The sequence below is a fragment of the Chiloscyllium plagiosum genome, unplaced genomic scaffold (genome assembly GCF_037043375.1).
Source record: "Chiloscyllium plagiosum isolate Xiang-an unplaced genomic scaffold, Cpla_swu_hap1 HiC_scaffold_4, whole genome shotgun sequence".
NCBI classification, from domain to species: domain Eukaryota; kingdom Metazoa; phylum Chordata; class Chondrichthyes; order Orectolobiformes; family Hemiscylliidae; genus Chiloscyllium; species Chiloscyllium plagiosum.
Window position 1 is genome coordinate 31,342,755 of NW_028270142.1, and position 18,975 is coordinate 31,361,729.

An 18,975-nucleotide genomic window follows, 5' to 3' on the forward strand; every position below is an offset into this window, starting at 1 on the left:
AACCACCCAGACCCATTCCCCTACCCTATATTTACCTTTGACTAATGCACCTTGCCTCCACATCTCTGATCACTATGGGCAACTTAGCACAGCCAATTCACCTAACCTGCAAATCTCTGGATTGTGGGAGGAAACTGGAGCACCTGGAGGAAACACACGCAGACATGGGGAGAATGTGCAAACTCCACATAGGCAATCGTTCGAGACTAGAATCAAACCTGAGTCCCTGTGGAGGCAGTAGTGCTAACCACTGAGCCACTGTGCTGCCCAGAAATGGAACTGGGAGCAGTGCTAGGATTATAAATATTTTTAACCAACCTATTCTGTGATGTTATTATATGCTTCAGGACCAGGTGGGTCTTGAACCTGGGTTGCCTGGCTCAGAGGTAGGGCCACTACCACTGTACCACAAGGGCCCACCAATAGCTTGTTTGTGTTTTTCAGACAATAAATACAGGCAGTCTCATTCAGTGGAAAGGCAGAGTGAGCTGCAATTACCGAGACAATAGACATAACCTTACTCTGCACTGAGCCTGCTACCTAAAGACCATCCCTGCTGGAGTCCTATGCCAAGACCCACCATCTGTATCCCTCTTATCCATTCTCCGAGTCAATTTTTGAACCATAGCATTGAGTGGGGAGTTGCAGCAGGACTGCTACTAAAATTTCTTCATTCCCTCTAATTAAACACTGCTCTATTCAAGAGAAATATAGACTAACTCTTGCCTGCCAGGAGAGCAGACTTTCATTCAATGGAGGGCCAGATGATTCTCCCTTGATGGGATGACAGGCTAACTCTCCCTCAGCAGGAATGGCAAACTGACCCATTCTTGATAGGGCAGACAGATGGAACGATCAGGCAAAGTGGTCATTCCATCTATTCCAAAGCTTTTCAATTTTAGTGAGGTTCTATATCAGGAGCACTAGCCTGTCAATTCCTCTCCCCACATAGATTGTTTTATGGACCAAGTGGAGACAATTCAAATTTGGAGATTGTTTTATGAACTGTAACAGATTATTCACTTGCTGTACTGAATGAGCGGAAGATTAATGAGCAACTGATCCATTCCCAGTATTTTGCACATCCACCAAGGTGAATTTTACAACGAGAATAACTTGCCAATATGAAAGTGAATCAATGATGGTTATTTAAATGAATGAGAATCACCTGATCAGAACTGGAATGTTTATTTATCTATTCACACATAGTTTTGAATATAAGCTGTCAAAATGTCACTAACCTTACTCTTTTCACAAAGCTTTTCTGACTGTGCCTCGGTACAAGTGACAATAAATTCAATTCATTCATTCATCTAACACTTAGTATAGACACAACTTTATTTCTGCTCATCTTCACCGTGAATCTAATTTTTAACTATAAAGCCAAAACGAAACCTATTCTCTATCATATGCGCAGACCTTGTGTGAAATGACATAACTGACTTTTCTTCTGCCTAGATCTCAGTGTAATCTAACCTTTAGTGTATGTTTGTGTCTTCTGCTTTCGCCACAGCAGCAGCAGCAGCAGCAGCATCCGCAGGTAGGCCAGCCAGTGTCCCAGGCTAACCTTCTGCACATGGCACATGGGCAGGCCTCTCTTGCACAAAGCCCAGTGCGTCAAGCCTCTTCCTCCTCCTCTTCATCCTGTTCTTCTTCAGCTCTGAGCGTTGGACAGTTAGTCAGCAGTAAGTTGGGGCGCCACACTATGCTGTTTGTTGTTCAGCAATTCATCCTCAGACAAGCAATGTAATTTGTCTATCAAAACTGGCACAACCATACTGATTTATAATTTTGCTAAAAAAAATCCAAGTCATAGCATCTGCCCAAAGAGGGAAATTTAGAAGGCATCACACAATTATTAGAATGTACATCTTGGCTATTGAAACAGTGTATGATCATGACATTGTTATAAAAAAGGAAAACTGAACAAGTCTTTGAAGGGAACTTACAAACGAATACTGGGGAAAACAGGGAAATGGGAAAAGCAGGGCAATGGAAGTAGAGTAAACAGTTCCAGTTGAAGAACTAGCACTCATTCAGGGGCAGTGGGTTAAAAAGCTTCCCTCTTGTACTGAGACCTCGGTGATTCCATAAACAAATGCCTTGTTTTGATGACAGTCCATAGCCACATTGTGAGTGACAAATGGGAGTTTAAGTCTCAATAACATCTAGCCTGGACACAAGCAGATATGACTTCAATAGCCCTGGTGCCAATCTCACTCTACCACACTTTTGGAAACAGCTGTTTTCGCTGATCTTTAGCCAATTTTCTCTAAGACTTCTACTGCATAATAGTATCAATTCTCTGCTAGGAATTGTGCTCCATGTGATATCAACAACATAGAATCAAGGATAAACCATTCAGCCCTTTGAGCTTGCTCTACAGTTAAGAGATGGTAGCCTATTAGGATATGGCTGATCATTCTGCAACCCCATTCACCCAAATTTGCTCCTCATCTCTTAGAAACATTATCCAAAAAGAGCTCACCCGTCTCATTGACAGACAATATTGAGCCTCTTTGCTCTTTTATTTTGAGTGATCCACAATGGGACGTCGGTTATGCTCCTCCGATGTCTGGTGCCTCCAATGGCCATGAAATGGAAGGACCTCAATTTAGATAAGAAAGGCACTTGCCAGTTTTGAGGCTCACCTAAAATTTACAGCATGGAAGGAGGCCACTTAAGATGTCATATCTGTGCTGGCCAACAAATCATCCATCCAGTCTAATCCCACTCTTCAGCTTTTGGTCACTGCCTCAAATGCATATCCAAATACTTCTTAAATGTTGAGAGCCTTTGCCCCGACTATCCTTTCAGGCAGTGACCTGAATGTCAATTCGCTGCAATATTTTAGGTGAAAATGTTTCCGCTTGAATCCCTTATAAACATCCTACATCTTATTCTAACCACTTGGTTGTGGACTGTTCAACTCAGGGGTATAGAACCTTCATTCACTTTAACCTCATAATCTTACATTACTGACTAATTTTAAACTTCAAATAGATCTCCCATTAGCTTCCTTTATTCCAAAGAAAAAAGTGTTTGTCTACCTAATCTTTCCTCACCAAGGTTCACCAGTTCAGACAAAATCCTGGTAAATGTCATCTGCAACCTCTCTAGTATTGACACAACTTTCCTATTGTGCAATGACCAGGATTGCACTCAGTACTCCACCTGCTGTTTAACCAGTGTTTAGTACAATTCCGCAATAACTTTCCTACTCTTATATTCAATGTCAGGCTAATGAAGGCAAGTATCTTGTATGCTTTCTTGACCATGTTATCTGTATTTTCAGCCATATTCGGTGATCTGTGAACATGCTGTCTATGCAAGGTCTATGTTCTTCTTGGCATCCTAAAATTTATTAGGTATTACTTTGCCATGTTAGCCTTCCCCAAATGCATTACTGCACAGTTTTCGGGCTTGAATCCTATCTGCTGTTGTTCTGCCAACCTGATAATCCATTGATATCTTCCTGCAACCTGAAGTTCTCTTATTCATTATTAACTACACCACCTATCTTTATATTATCTGCAAACTTTTATCCATTATATTCAAATCCACATCATTGGAATATATCACAAAAAGTCATAGCTTTGTGCAGAACCCCAGTGAAAACAGCTTTCCAGTCATCTATTATCTTTTGTTTCCTGCCATTTTTGAATTGACTTTGCCACTTCAGATTGAATCCTCATGACTTTTAACTCTGATCAGTCTGGTGTATGAGACATTATCAAAAGCTTTAATAAAATCTATAGCATATCCACTACCACCAACTGTCCATGTTATCTTCCCAAAAAATTAAATCATCATTCCTTAACAAATCCAGCCTTTGATTAATTCATTACTTTCTAAATTAAGTTTTTTCCTTACGGTCAAAATTTTTAAATCGTTTTTCCTTCACCAAAGTTAGGTGACTGACCTGTAATTACTTGGCCTATTCCTTTCTCCATTTTAAAATAATGGTGTACATGAGCTGACATATGAGCTGGGAGCAGAAGTGGGTCTTTTGGTCTGTCAAGTCTGCATTGCAATTCAATAAGTTCATGTCTGATTTGTTTGTGTTTTGAATTCTACATTTCCATCTACTCAAAGAGTCTTTGATTTTCTTGCCTAACTTTGAATCTATCCAGTTTCACCTTTAAAATGTTCCATGACCCTGAAGTCACTATATTCTGAGGCAGAGAGTTCAACAATTCTCTGTGAAGCAATATTTTTCCTCATCCTTGTTTGAAAAAGGCACTCTCTCGTTTTAAAACAGTGTGCCTCAGTTCTAGACTTACCCATGAGTGAAAACATTCTTTCTACATCTACCTCATCAAGACAGATTCCCTAGTGATTGAAATTTTGTAAGGTTTTTCATTTCCTTCAACCTCCTGATTAACAGCAATTAATGGGATTTTTTTTGTATCCTCTATAACGAAGTCAAAAACCACCTTTTCAATTTATCACAGCTTCTACTTCTTTTAATCTACCATTTCTGACACCCTCCAGCAGACAAGTGCTCACTTTGCTTACTCTTTTGCTTTATTTGGTGTCCATAGAAACTGTTGCTTTCTGTTTTTTATATTTATACCTAGCTTCCTTCTATGTTCTAATTTGTCCTGATTAAACTGTTATTTGTCATTCTTTATATTCTGTCCATCCAATGCTGTGCCATCAGGCAGAGAAGATTCTGCCTTTGTTTAATGGTCTAGAAAAGAGTTCATCTGGGCTTGGAGATAGATCCACTTCCAAAATGTTAAAGCCGCCACATCCTGGAACTCCTTTCCTAACTGCACTGTAGGATGTACATACACTCAAAGACTGTAGCTTCAAGAAGGCAACTCATAATTACCTTCCTGAAGGTAATCAGGGTTGGAATGCTGGTCTAGAAAATAACACCTAAATCCATGAATGAATAAAATAGAAGAATCCTTTCTGACAGTATTAATTTAATCAAATATGTAATTCTCCCCCCAATCGCAATGTTTGTACCTTTACCTCTGAAACCCAATGCAAAGTATTCATCAAGAACCATGTCCATATCCTTTGTCTTAGCATGCAGATAATTGTTAAAATTCCTAAAAGGCCCAAGTCTGTCTTTGTTTTTTCTGTGTTTATAAATAACTGAGTTTTCCTTGATTCTATTTGGCAATACCTTTTCATGTACTCTTTACTTTCATACTCCTCCGCATTTTCTGCAGTAATGGGCCCTTCCCGTGTCATAAGCTTCCTTTCATTTTTCTTTATCCTCTCCTTTAAGTACCTTGAGATCAATGAAGCTCTGGATTTGTTAGTTCCACTCTTTCTTTCATGAACACACTTGCTCTGAACCCTTTCCACCTCTTGCATGAATGCCTGCTACTAATCAGCACTTGTTCACTTCCAACTAGTTGTCTCAAGTCTGCATTAGCTTAAATTATGTCTCAACTTAGTAGAATTAGCTTTTCTTCACATTTTTTCAGCGTCCTTTCTCATAACTATTCTAAATCCAACTAAATTTAATCAATTATTTTTAGAAATTCTTGGTTACACTGATGTGTCTGAGTAGAAGCTCGTTTCCACTCCAGAGAGCTGAGAACATAAACCAGACTAACACTTAAGCACACTTCTGAGAGACTGCTGCACTGTCAGAAGTATTGTCATTTGGAGGAGATTTAAAACTAAGACATTATCTGCCTTCTCAGTTGGACCAAAATAGAGTTCCAGTGATGTCATAGCAAATATTTATCTTTTTTATCAATACCACAAACAATCTGGTCATTTTTTTGTGATTGCAATGTATGTCTGATGCCATTATATATCTACCTGTTTTTCATCTATTTCATTATAATCTCCTTGACCCTTTTGTTATACTCCCACACATGATCAACCTCATTTGTTGTCCACCCTTTTCTTTCCACCTCTCCAATTGTATACTCCTGCTATTTTGCATCCCACCTGTTATCCACTCTGTCCATTGTCCGTCATGCTTGTTATATATGCAGCCTGTTTAATGTTCTTCTGAATTTTACCATGCCCTAAGGTCCTAGACTGGAGAGCTGGAGAAAGGCCAAGTCAGAGGCCACAATTAGAAAGGATTGCATGTGAAAGTAAGATGCAACAAAAACCAATAGAAATGAGATTATGTAAAAGAGAAAAGTCAGTAATATTGCTAATTTGCCCATTTATTACTTTTTATTTCCAAAAGTTCTTTGATAAATATAACCCAGCAGTTTAAACAAAATGTCTACTTGTTTGGTCCAATTGCTTATTGATGTTTCAATACAAACACCTTGTTATTGAGGTAAACTTTAGAATACAGTTAATATCCTGGACATTGAGCAGTTTTGCTATAGTAATATTAATTATAGCTAACTAACATATAAGTTAAACCCATACATTAAAATGTTAATGCAACTCCAGAGGGTCTACTTCTCCACCTTCTGAAATAGAGCCTTATTCGTTAGGTGGCTAATGTTAATCACTTGAAAATTGATATAATGCAAATGGGACATGCTGTCCATGTACAGCTGATTATGTAATTGGAATGTTGGTCATGCAAGTGCTATGATCAGAACAAATTCTTGTGTTACTACCCTGTCTAATTACCCTGTCATCTCTTGACTCAATTTTGTCCTGTTATGCCTTTGCCTTCTACTTCCTAATGTTAACATTTTAACTTTAATCCTATCCGGACTTGCCCGACCCTCAACCTTGGTCACTTGGTGGTCATGTCACTGGACTCGTAATCCAGAGACCAAGTCTGCTGCTCTGAGAACATAGGTTCAAATCCCACCATGGCAGCTGGTGGAATTTAATTTCAATGCATAAATCTGGAGATGATAGCTTATGACCAAGAGATTATCGTCACTTGTCTTAAGAAAAAAACCCATTATGTTTAGTGCCTATGTGGGAAGAAAATCTGCTATCCTTACCTGGTCTGGGCTACATGTGATTCCAAATACACACCAGGTTAACTCTCAACTGCCTTTTGAAATAGCCATGTAAGTTATTCAGTTTAAGGGCAATTAGAGAGAGGCAATGAATTCTGGCCATGCTAACGATGATAAGATCCCTTTTTAAAAAATGCATAAATGTATTTTAAAATTTAAATGAGTCAGTTTGAAACATCTTAACCCACTTCATATTCCTGCTTCCCTGGTTTCACTGCAATGTTTGATGACTGTGTGTGAGCAATTGTTGTCTACATGAGCTTCAAAGTTGTGGTTTTCATGCCATCAACTCTAGCTAGAGTACATATAAAAAGTGCATAATATCAAGCATTGCTGTGAATATGGCCTTGACCTTGCTAAATAGGTTTCTGTGCATCTCCTCATATGCCTCAGATTACCTTTTACAGTAGGTCATATCCATGTTTTTGTTGTCTATAGGTTGAATCTTTTCCTGATCAGCCTCCAAACTTCTCACCTCCCATTAGAATGAAGATCCTCCAAAACTCTGTTAATTGTGTTCTATCAAGTCCCTTGACTCATTAAACCTTCACCCCAGTCTTAACTGAACAACCTTGTGTCCCAGTTCACTGTCGTCTTAGTTTGAAAATTTTGATTTTTATTTTCCAAACCCCTCTCCTCCCAGTCTGTCTCCTGCAGATGTAGAACCTTTCAAGATTTCTGTTAGCTAGATTTTGAATAGACCCATTTGTTGGGCACAAAGTTTGCCCATTCAGATGAAGATGGTCAAGATGCAAACTTCATGTTTCCACCTCATCTGAATGAATGTGGTATTAGCTGTTGTGCCTCAAAGGCCTACTGTTTGAGTACAGCGATGGGGTGAGGGAAGCCAGGAACAGTCGTGCTGTCAGCCTGACAGATACAATCAACCTGATTTCCTTAAAAGGAGGCTGCAGAACAATAGTCTGCATTCTGAGTTCCTGAACATCAGTGTTCATAATGATCGATGTAACACTGGAATTATTGATGGGTTGGGTGGGCAGATGTTATGGTCCCACAGAGGATGAGGAAGCCTTCAGGTACCACCCTCAGAAAAATTTTAGAACAGGCAACCAGAAAGGTCACCTTCCAGAGTATGAACCCAAGAACCTGGCAGCAGCATCACACAGTGTGGTCAACACCAGTGAATGCATCTTCACATGACCTGCCCCACCCTCCACAACACCAGCTTCTCACACAGCTCAATAAACCATACTAATGATGTAGCCTTACCAAAATGGGGGTTAATATTCAGGATCATCTTTTTGATCATGATTTAATCTGTGAATATCTTGGAGTACTGTGCCCATGCACATTCAATGTTTTTCACCTGACTGACTAAACATTTTCCAAGTTACTTTGGATACAATTTCCCACAAGTGGTTTGACTGGAGAAGCTGTCACTTTTGGTCATACTCAAGTGAATGTGCAAAGACCACTCTGACTCACAGCACAATCAAATGAATGGAAAGCAAAATGCTATAGATGCTGAAAATCTGACTCGGGGAGAAAAATAAGCGGGCGATGGGGAAAGTCAGAAGATCAGGGAACATGTGTGGAGCAAAGTGTTGAACCTATGAGAAGGGCTGATGCAGTCTGACCTGCAGAGTGTCTGTTCATGTTTTTCTGTTGCTCAGCTGGTTTCTTATGTTGTAACCATTTGTTCAGATGTTCTTCATCTCTCTATTGTAAGCTCTCAGCATTCCATTTGCCACAAAATCTGCTTTCACTATCCTATTTCTTCATACAACACACAACACCAGGTTATCGTCCAACAGGTTCATTTGGAAGCCATAGCTGTCAGAGCTCTTCTCCTTCATCAGGTGGTTGTCAACCTGTTGGACTATAACCTAGTGTTGTGTGATTTTTAACTTTGTACACCCCAGTCCAACACCATCACCTCCAAATCATGTCTATTTCTTCATAGTTACTGATTCTTTGCCCTTTTTCTAACTGTCCCAGTTTTGCCACAGATGTTTTGTGGTCACTTCTATTGCACGTCTTGTTATTCACAATCATTTCAGAGTTAAGTTTTCTCACAAAAAAACTGTACGGTTGTTCTGGGGTGCTTGAAGTATTTGAAGTGTTACAATGCTATCGTTTTGCATGTAATATAGCTCATTCCTGATAGGTCAACATCTCCGCAAGTCTTATATAAACAGTGCGTAGTTTAGTCAGCGCTTATTTCATTAGTACTCCCTTTCAAATTATAGTGGATGATCAAAGTAATACTGGGCAGTAAGTATGACATACAGCTGTATGCACTTACAGCTTAATCCGCCTATAGGCTCACTGGCTATTTTTACAGGCATGTGGATGTGTCTGTCCACATGTGTGTGTGTGGTTGGTTGTTTGTGCAAGCTTTTGTGTAAGTGTGTGTATGTGTATGTGTACAGTGGTATATACATGAGTGTTTGTGCCTTTGTGCATGTGTGCTGTCTGTCTTTGAACTGTTCCCTGCAAGCAATGAAGAAACAGAACATTGGGTGGGATGTAAAATGGTCAGAGACAGCAGTTATATGGGCCCCTCTGTATGTGTGCATGTCAGTGTGTACATTTCTACCTGTGTTTGTGCATGCATACCTGTGCTTTTATATGTCTGCATGTGTTTCTCTACATATTCATCCTACTTTAAATCATGACATGCCCTGTTATTTTGCTTACTGCAGATCCACAAACAGCAGCCAGTGAGGTTGATGGAGTAAACCTTGAAGAAATTCGTGAGTTTGCAAAAGCATTTAAAATCCGGCGTCTATCTCTTGGTCTGACACAGACACAGGTTGGACAGGCCTTAAGTGCCACTGAGGGACCAGCATACAGCCAATCTGCAATCTGCAGGTAGCTAAGTACTTTGTGACTTTTGGAATGTGACCAGTATGCTTGGTGAGTGTGTCAAGTCATGTTTAACTGCGCCTTCTGTTACTTCTACTGTGAGCAATTTTAAAAAATCAAATGAAAAGGTACATTCTGATTATATATCCCTTTTAAAAATCTGATCTTTTTATCAGTTTATTGGAATGACTAAAGCTTAAGAAGTTCCACTCTCTACACTTAAAGTGAATGATCTAGAAAAATGATTGCAACATGATTTGGTCAAAGAAGTCCATCAGCCTATTTGTTATAGAGTCCGGTTCAATTCATCCATGACAACCAGATATACTAAATTAATGCCAGCATTTGGCCCATATCCCTCTAAACCCTTCCTATTCATATACCCATCCAGATGCCTTTTAAATATTGTAATTGTACTAGCATCCACCACTTCCTCTGGCAACTCATTCCATAAATGCACCACCCTCTGCATGAAAAAGTTGCCCCGTAGGTCCCTTTTAATTCTTTCCCCTCTCGCGTTAAACCTATGACCTACCCTGGGAAAAAACCTTTGGTTATTCCCCTGTCCATGCCCCTCATGATTTCATATACATTTATAAGGTTACCCCTCAGCTTCTGATTACTCAGGAAAAATAGCCCCAGCATATTCAGCCCCTCCCAATAGATCATACCCTCCGACCCCGGCAACATCCTTGTAAATTTTGTCTGAACCCTTTCAAGTTTAACAACATCTTTCCAATAGCCAGTGAGATCTGAGATAGTTTTCTTCACTCTCCACCACGCTACCCATTTTCGCGTCTTCTGCAAACTTATTAATCATACCTCCTATATTCAGATCTAAATAATTACATAAATGATCATAGATGATATAACACTATAATTATAGAACAAGGAAGAATGCAGGAGTCATTCAGAGGCTCAGAGATAACTTGCTAATTGTGGAGCAGGCAGAGGGCAGAGGAAATTCAGAGTGGGATGGGGTAAGTGGTGACCAGCAGTAGCCCAGAGGTTGAATGTGGAGCTAGGATGTGCATTCTTCTCTTTCTGCACCACAATAAGGTAAGATTTTTCTTTGAGATTTGAACTTAGGTTCTTATGATCCTTAGTGCAAACTGCTGGATTACGAATCTAGTAACAAAATCGCTAGACATCTGTCATCCTCAACTGGTCAAAATATCATTCTGAAATCTACAAAGGTGACAGAAATTTGTGAGTCATCCTAAGTGTGCAGAATTTCAAGAGGAAGTGAATACTTTGACACTGACATAAAAGTCCAAGATGTTTCCTCTTTCCAGTTTTAGCTTGAGAAAGGGAAATCACTGTAAATATTGGGAATGTCAATGGCCCTGACTGATTAGAAAGTGTATAACAAAAGAGAACCTCAATGTCCTTTCATATTTGCGCAAAACCAAAAGCAAATCAATAAAATGGGTGAAGAGATGTAAATTTCATACATAACCACAACACAATCAAATCTTCTCAATCTTTTAGTCCACTTTTTGATCCCTGCGCCTGAACATATCTCATCATTGGCCTCCCCTCCTTGTAGTCAAGATTACAGTGGTGCTGGAAAAGCATAGCACGTCAGGCAGCATCTGCGGAGCAGGAGAATCAACGTTTCAGGCAGAAGCCTTTCATCAGGAAGGGCTTTCACCCGAAACGTCGATTTTCCTGCTCCTCGGATGCTGCCTGATGTGCTGTGCTTTTCCAGTATCACTCTAATATTCATCAGGAAGGGCTTTCCTGTTCCTCGGATGCTGCCTGGCCTGCTGTGCTTTTCCAGCACCACTCTAATCTTGACTCTAATCTCCAACATCTGCAGTACCCACTTCCTCCCCTCCTTGTACTCTTATAATGCCAATTCACCATAAATCATACCCAGAATTTTAAATGCAGCAAGATACAAAGTAATGCTCCTGTTGTTTTATGATGAATTCTAAAGTATTCTAAACAGGTTGGAACTTTCCTCATTAGGATTTAGAAGAATGGGAGGTGATCTCATTGAAATGCATAGGATTCTTAGGGGGCTTCACAGCAAAATGATGAAAGGATATTTCTCCTCAAGGCACAGTGCAGGTGGGCATTGTCTTAAAGTTAATGGACACCAATTGAGATGAAGAGGAATTTTTTTCAGTGGCTTGTGAGTCTTTGGAACTCTTTGCCACAGAGAGAACTGAGGGCATTGTCCTTGTGCATATTTAAGGCTGAGATAGATAGATTCTTGATCAGTATGGGAAAAGGTTATGGTGAAAAAGCAGGAAAGTGGACAGGAGGAATGTCAAATCAGCCATGGTCCTCTTGAATAGTGGATAAAGCTCAAGGGGCCTACTCCTTTTCCAATTTTTCTGGTCTTATGGTCTCAAAGGGAGATGAATTTATTCCCTCTTTCTGTGGATATGTTTACTGGCTTTGTGGTACAATGATATTAATGGACATTATGATGTAATAATTGATCACATTGCTATGATAGCAATTTGGCAGAAGACACTCAAACATGAATGAGCATTTGAAAAGACAGTGCTTAGATACTACACTATAGAGTTGTGTTTGATTGCATAATATGTGCGGACACAATTAAGCAAGTGTTAGGAATGTTATAGTAGAGTATAGAATATCCTTTATTGTAAAGTGTACTTCAGTGTAGAAATACAGTGAAAAGTTTTTACAATGTCTGCCTCTTGTGGCACCATCTTAGGTACAAATACCTAGAGACAAATTTTGGATACAAAAGAGGAATAAAAAGTAGTTGCATTACTTTACAGAGTTTAAAATAAATGTTAGAAATAAGATATCATTAAAAGATTGACATTATAGTCAGGTAAAAAAAATGTCAAATAGAATTACAATGAGGCAGCTCAATGCAGGGCCTCTACTCGTGGTCTGATCGCCCGCACCAGATCCCAGTCCAACGGCCATCCCTGCTCCACTCCAAGCTTCCAGTCCGCTCTGTCCTGGCACTCAGCTGCTCCAAGGTAAGTTCTAGGACTGCCTCCCTCGTGTCAGTCTCCACCCAGGACCCACTGCCTGCACGCTGCTCTGGGAAGCACCGCTCCAGGACTGTAGCCCACATGCTTCTCCAGGACTCGCTGCTCGTGCCTGCCACTGCTCCAGGATTCACCTCCAGGGCTAAGGAAAGAGAAAAAGAAAAAAAGAAAGGAAGAAAAGAAAAATAATAGACAGAACAGAAGAGCTCCATCAGGATCATCTTCCTCTGCCACCACCTTGCAGGAAGGTAAAATTTAAGAAGTTGAGGAATCTTAGTTAGAGATAAAAGCAATATTGACTTGAATAGCAGATAGGGAACAAAAGGAAACTTCCAAACCCAGGATCCTAACTTAAAATAGAGTCAGAGACACACCTGAAATGGGGAAACTCTGAAGGCAAGCCAAGACTTCAGAAGACTTTGAGGAAGTGACTGCTGGAAAAAGACATTACTCCAAAGGAGAGAAAAGAAGACTTTGGAAGAATTTGAAGTCTGGATATCAACTGCCAGTTTTCTGCAGAGCGTTAACACAGAATTGGAACAGTTCAGCAGCAGGAAGGAAAAATCCAAATGTTAATGCATGTCAATCAGCTAAGATAGTCCATAAGGATGGAAGTTCCATTTAGGGTGGCACAGTGGCTCTGTGGTTAGCACCGCTGCCTCACAGTGCCAGGGAGTCGAGTTCGATTCCAGCCTCGGGCGACTGTCTGTATGGAGTTTGCACATTCTTCCTGTGTCTGCTGGGTTTCCTCCAGGTGCTCCGGTTTCCTCCCACAGTCCAAAGATTTGCAGGTCAGGTGAGTTGGCCAGGCTAAATTGCCCATAGTGTTAGGTGCATTAGTCAGAGGTAAATAAAGGGTAGGGGAATAGGTCTGGGTGAGTTACTCTTCGGAGGGTCGGTGTGGACTTGTTGGGCTGAAGGGCCTGTTTCCATACTGTAGGGACTCTAATCTAGTGATCTTACCATTACCTCCCTCTTAATAATATGGAAGGCTTACAGTGAGGCTAGAAGTGGCACTCCGAGAAAAGGTCTAGGAGTGGCAGTTTTAGCACAATAGAACAGCTTCAGGTTTGCATGCAAAGGAGTAGCACCATCATGTCAGCACAGGTTTTTATATGCTGTAGGTCCAATAGCTAATGATGTTCTGGCAAGAAAAAAGTGTAGGAAAATGTACTGTGAAGTATGATGCATTGAAAGCTTTAGCCTCACAGGAAGTTTAGTAATAGTACAGTTAAGATTCAATCAGTGATTCCTGCATTTGGGAGAATCAACAGAAATCAATTTAACAGATTTATGTTATCTAACTGAATGTTGAAGATATGGAGCTTTGATGGATGAATTAATTAGAGACTGTATTGTAGTCAGTGCTGATAAGTTATCAGACTTTCTTCAATCCAAGAATGATTTAATGTTGGAACAGGCAGTTGAATTTGTGAATGAAGCAGAAAAGGAAGACCTTATTTTAGTTGAAGCAGTAGAGTTTTATTCTACAGCAGTAAGAATACTTTACCAGCAACTGAGGGAAAACTTAGACAAATTTGTGCTGCTCAAAAATTTGACAAGGAATGCACAAAGGTCAGACAACTCCATCTGCGAAGGTGGTCAAAATATAACCCAGCAGAGCAAATGGGTATCATGAACAAAAACAATACTTGACTTGGTGAAAGATTTATGGTTGATGGGAAGATAAATCCTGCAGAAATTCCATGGGGGCGTCAAGGTATCATGAAATGCATTTTCAAAGACAGATGGGATTATATTTTGTCAGATTTCTAAAAAGGCGATTGGAAAGGCTAGAGATGTATTTGTTCGATTCAAGAGTGAAAATGTATTTAGTTCTAGTTAACAATTACTCAAGATGGATTAAAATAGCAAGAATTCATTCAATCACGGTAAGTTCAGTGATCAGAGCACTGAAAAATACCTTTGCAATACGAGGTTTCCTTGAAGAATTTGTGTTGGACAATGGACCTCAATTTGTGAATGAGGATTTCAGGAAGTTCACTTTGGAAGTGGGCATCGACCAAATAACAGGTTGTCCCAACCTGTCCTCATTTAAACAGAGAGATAGAAAGAGTAGTCACGACTATGAAGTCATCAGTGCATGAGAACCCAAATAGAAAATGTTTTTATTTTAGCTACAGAGCAACACTGCTGAATAATGGTAGCTCACCAGCAGAATGGATTGTTAATGGGGATGAGATGCAAAACAGATGTACCCAGAATTAGAAAGCAATCTCATGGGTAACCTAAGCTCGCAAGACCACAGAAGGTAAAACAGCTTGAGAAAAACCCACAGAAAAATATAGCAGAGGTGGCACAATTTAAGGTGAATACTCTGTCACCATAAAGCCAAAGCAAGATATCTAGATAAAGGATAGGAATTCAGAATCCACAGTCATCAGAGAAACAGATCAACTGAGTCCCTATAATTTCAGAACACCCAAAGAGACATCAAGGAGGAACACAAAGGCATCAATCCTACTTGAGCTAAGAAGTGAGCCAAGAATTGAGACCAAGTATTGTTATCGAGGAATATGGAGACAGCCATATCTATAATGCATGAGACACAAAGTGGTACAATACCATTAACCCCATGTTGAACTCAAGTGAACCAAATCATGTTTGGAACATCCAGTCAGAGTTTTAGATTGTCTGAACTTTGAACATTCAGAACTTTCTGGGTGATCTGTTGGGATGTGCAGGAGGCAAGATGGAGAACATGGCAAAATCAGTGATAATGGCAATAATGTTATTAGTGGTGATGTTAATGACGACAGAAACTTTGTAGTGACAAAAACATGAAGCTGCCATTTGCAAGACGCAGCTACTTTGGATTTGCAATCATTGCATCAGCCACTTCATACGCATTCTGATTAAGGACGCTAAGGGATCAGAAGCTGGTCAAAAATGATTTGCTACATGCCATTGGTGCTTGCATGTTGAACCCTGGGCATCTCAGTAGAAGGTTGAAGTTAACAGCAAAAAAGGTACAAAAGACCATTGCTAGCTGAAGGGAAACTACTATTAGTTCCACCTGGAAGGGTTCTGTATGAGCCACTTAAGTTCAATTATGTAACACATCAAACAGGATACAGCATATGATGAGGCAGAATAATATGCACCATGCAGGCGTATCCCCCGTTATCCATGTTTAACATGTCTCACTGTGTGGCGAAGTGCATTCAGCCCACATCCCCAGGGTCTGCCACCGATTACTGTTCCGAAATTTAAGAAACCGTTTCATTCCTTCTGTGCTCAATTTAGGTCTTTTCTACCGAGAGTGATTGCCCTGCCACTGGTGGCATATTGGCCGCTGCCTACCTTAGAAGACATAGATGGATGCAGGAAAACCAAGAGCCGTTGACAAGGTCGGAAGCAGCAGCAGGTGGCATGGAGGTCAAAGATCACCCAGCTCAGGGAAAGGTTGTAGCTGCAGGGCACCCCAGGCTGTGTGGGTGTGCAGGAGGCCCAGAGTTTGCTGGCACCAACTCCATTCCTGGGCATGATTGAGGCACAGTGTTGACAGGCTCTATATATCTCAGGATGCTGTGACAGAACTGTGCCAGGTGCTGGAGTGAAACCTGTGGGCTGCTTGAAAGGCAGATCATCTTCTCACAGTGACTGTGAAGGTCATTGCAGCACTGAACTATGGTGTGCAAGGTCACACCAACCCATTTCATTCGCCTAAGAAAAGGCCAGATGAGCATCCTGGGCAATTGGATTCAGGATCATAGCTGGTTCTCCCAGCTACATAGTGTCATCAACTGCCCATATAAAAGCCATATGACGACATTACAAAATTCATCAAAAGGAAGCTGTTCCATTTGATTAATGTTGAGGTGATCTGAGATCACCGTTACCGTTTTCAGGGAGGTGTGGGCCCACTACACTGGCAGCTGTCACAACTCATACATTCTGGAGCACTCTCATGTACCTGCTGCATTTGAGGGTCCAAGTCCCTTACAAGGCTGGTTACTGGGGAACAAAAGTAACCCACTGTGACCATGGGTTATGACACCCATGACTGATGCAGAGAGTAGATACAATGCTGCCCAAGCCTAAACCGTGGCTGTGATAGAGCAGAGTATAGGGCTGCTGAAGATACAGGAACCAGAGGAATATTGGCATGCCCAAAGTTAGATAGAGGTGCAGTAATTTCAGTTCTTTCTGATACCTATTATGGTTGAAGTGTAGTTGGAATGTTCTCTTCAAGCCATCATGCATAAACCAACATGGTACGTGAGGTACTAAACGCTGTGTCATAGGAAAACTGAACATAAGTGTTCAAGACAGAGAGAAATATTTCTGAAACCTTACATATGATCCAAAACCAGGACTTTCACTGCTAAGTAGGACTTGCATCAGATTTAGAGAGTAGAGAAGTTAGAAAGAATTTATATTTGCCAGGAATTGGTGTTGGAGAGACTGTTAGGTCTGAAGGTTGATAAGTCCCCGGGGCCTGATAGTCTACATCCCAGGGTACTGAAGGAGGTGGCTCGAGGAATCATGGATGCGTTGGTGATTATTTTCCAGAGTTCGATAGATTCAGGATCAGTTCCTGCGGATTGGAGGGTGGCTAATGTTGTACTACTTTTTAAGAAAGGTGAGAGAGAGAAATCAGGAAATTATAGATCAGTTAGTCTGACCTCAGTGGTGGGAAAGATACTGGAGTCTATTATAAAGGATGAAATTACGACACATCTGGATAGTAGTAACAAGATAGGTCAGAGTCAGCGTGGATTTATGAAGGGGGAATCATACTTGACTAATCTTCTGGAATTTTTTGAGGATGTAACTCTGAAGATGGACGAGGGAGATCCAGTAGATGTAGTGTACCTGGACTTTCAGAAAGCTTTTGATAAAGTCCCACATAGGAGGTTAGTGAGCAAAATTAGGGCGCATAGTATTGGAGGTAAAGTACTAACTTGGATTGAAAGTTGGTTGGCTGACAGGACACAAAGAGTAGTGATAAACGGCTCCATTTCGGAATGGCAGGCAGTGACCAGTGGGGTACCGCAGGGATCAGTGCTGGGACCGCAGCTTTTTACAATATATATTAATGATATAGAAGATAGTATTAGTAATAACATTAGCAAATTTGCTGATGATACTAAGCTGGGTGGCAGGCTGAAATGTGAGGAGGATGTTAGGAGATTACATGGTGACCTGGACAGGTTAGGGGAGTGGTCAGATGCATGGCAGATGCAGTTTAATGTGGATAAATGTATGGTTATCCACTTTGGTGGCAAGAACAGGAGGGCAGATTACTACCTCAATGGAATCAATTTAGGTAAACGGGCAGTACAAAGAGATCTGGGTGTTCTTGTACACTAGTCAATGAAGGTAAGCATGCAGGTACAGCAGGTAGTGAAGAAGGCTAATAGCATGCTGGCCTTCATAACAAGAGGGATTGAGTATAGAAGCAAAGAGGTTCTTCTGCTGCTGTACAGGGCCCTGGTGAGACCACACCTGGAGTACTGTGTGCAGTTCTGGTCTCCAAATTTGAGGAAAAACATTCTGGCTATTGAGGGAGTGCAGCGTAGGTTCACGAGGTCAATTCCTGGAATGGCGGGACTACCTTACGCTGAAAGACTGGAGCGACTAGGCTTGTATACCCTTGCGTTTAGAAGACTGAGAGGGTATCTGATTGAGACATATAAGATTATGAAAGGATTGGACACTCTGGAGGCAGGAAACATGTTTCCGCTGATGGGTGAGTGCCGAACTAGAGGACACAGCTTAAAAATACTGGGTAGACCATTTAGGACAGAGATGAGGAGAAACGTCTTCACCCAGAGAATGGTGGAATGCTCTATCCCAGAGGGCAGTGGAGGCCCAGGCTCTGGATTCATTTAAGAAAGAGTTGGATAGAGTTCTCAAGGATAGTGGAATCAAGGGTTATGGAGATAAGGCAGGAACAGGATACTGATTAAGGATGATCAGCCATGATCATATTGAATGGTGGTGCAGGCTCGAAGGGCAGAATGGCTTACTCCTGCACCTATTGTCTATTGTCTAAAGCTGAGAAGATTAGCCTAAAAACTTCAGAGATGACTTTCCAAAGCCACTCACAGGACTCGAGATGACAGCTCAGAGTCACTCCATGTTTTGAACCGAAGGCAGTGTGTCTTTTTACACCAGAAAATTTTCTTATTCACTCTTAGCAAAGGTAAACAAGAAAATTGACTGAATGTTAAAGTAAGGAGTTACTTCAACTGGAACCAACCACCTAATGCTCAGAG

At 40.8% G+C, this 18,975-nt stretch overlaps 1 protein-coding gene across 2 annotated transcripts in view; it reads left to right on the top strand.

Annotated features, from left to right (window-relative positions):
* Nucleotides 1-18,975, top strand: part of pou6f2 (POU class 6 homeobox 2) — a 567,547-nt gene that overhangs the window by 515,201 nt on the left and 33,371 nt on the right. For both annotated transcript variants that reach the window (XM_087986073.1, XM_043688934.2), the window contains exons 8-9: nucleotides 1,514-1,685; nucleotides 9,584-9,752. In XM_087986073.1, coding sequence (XP_087842199.1) covers nucleotides 1,514-1,685; nucleotides 9,584-9,752 — 341 coding nt within the window. The remainder of the gene's footprint in view (nucleotides 1-1,513; nucleotides 1,686-9,583; nucleotides 9,753-18,975) is intronic.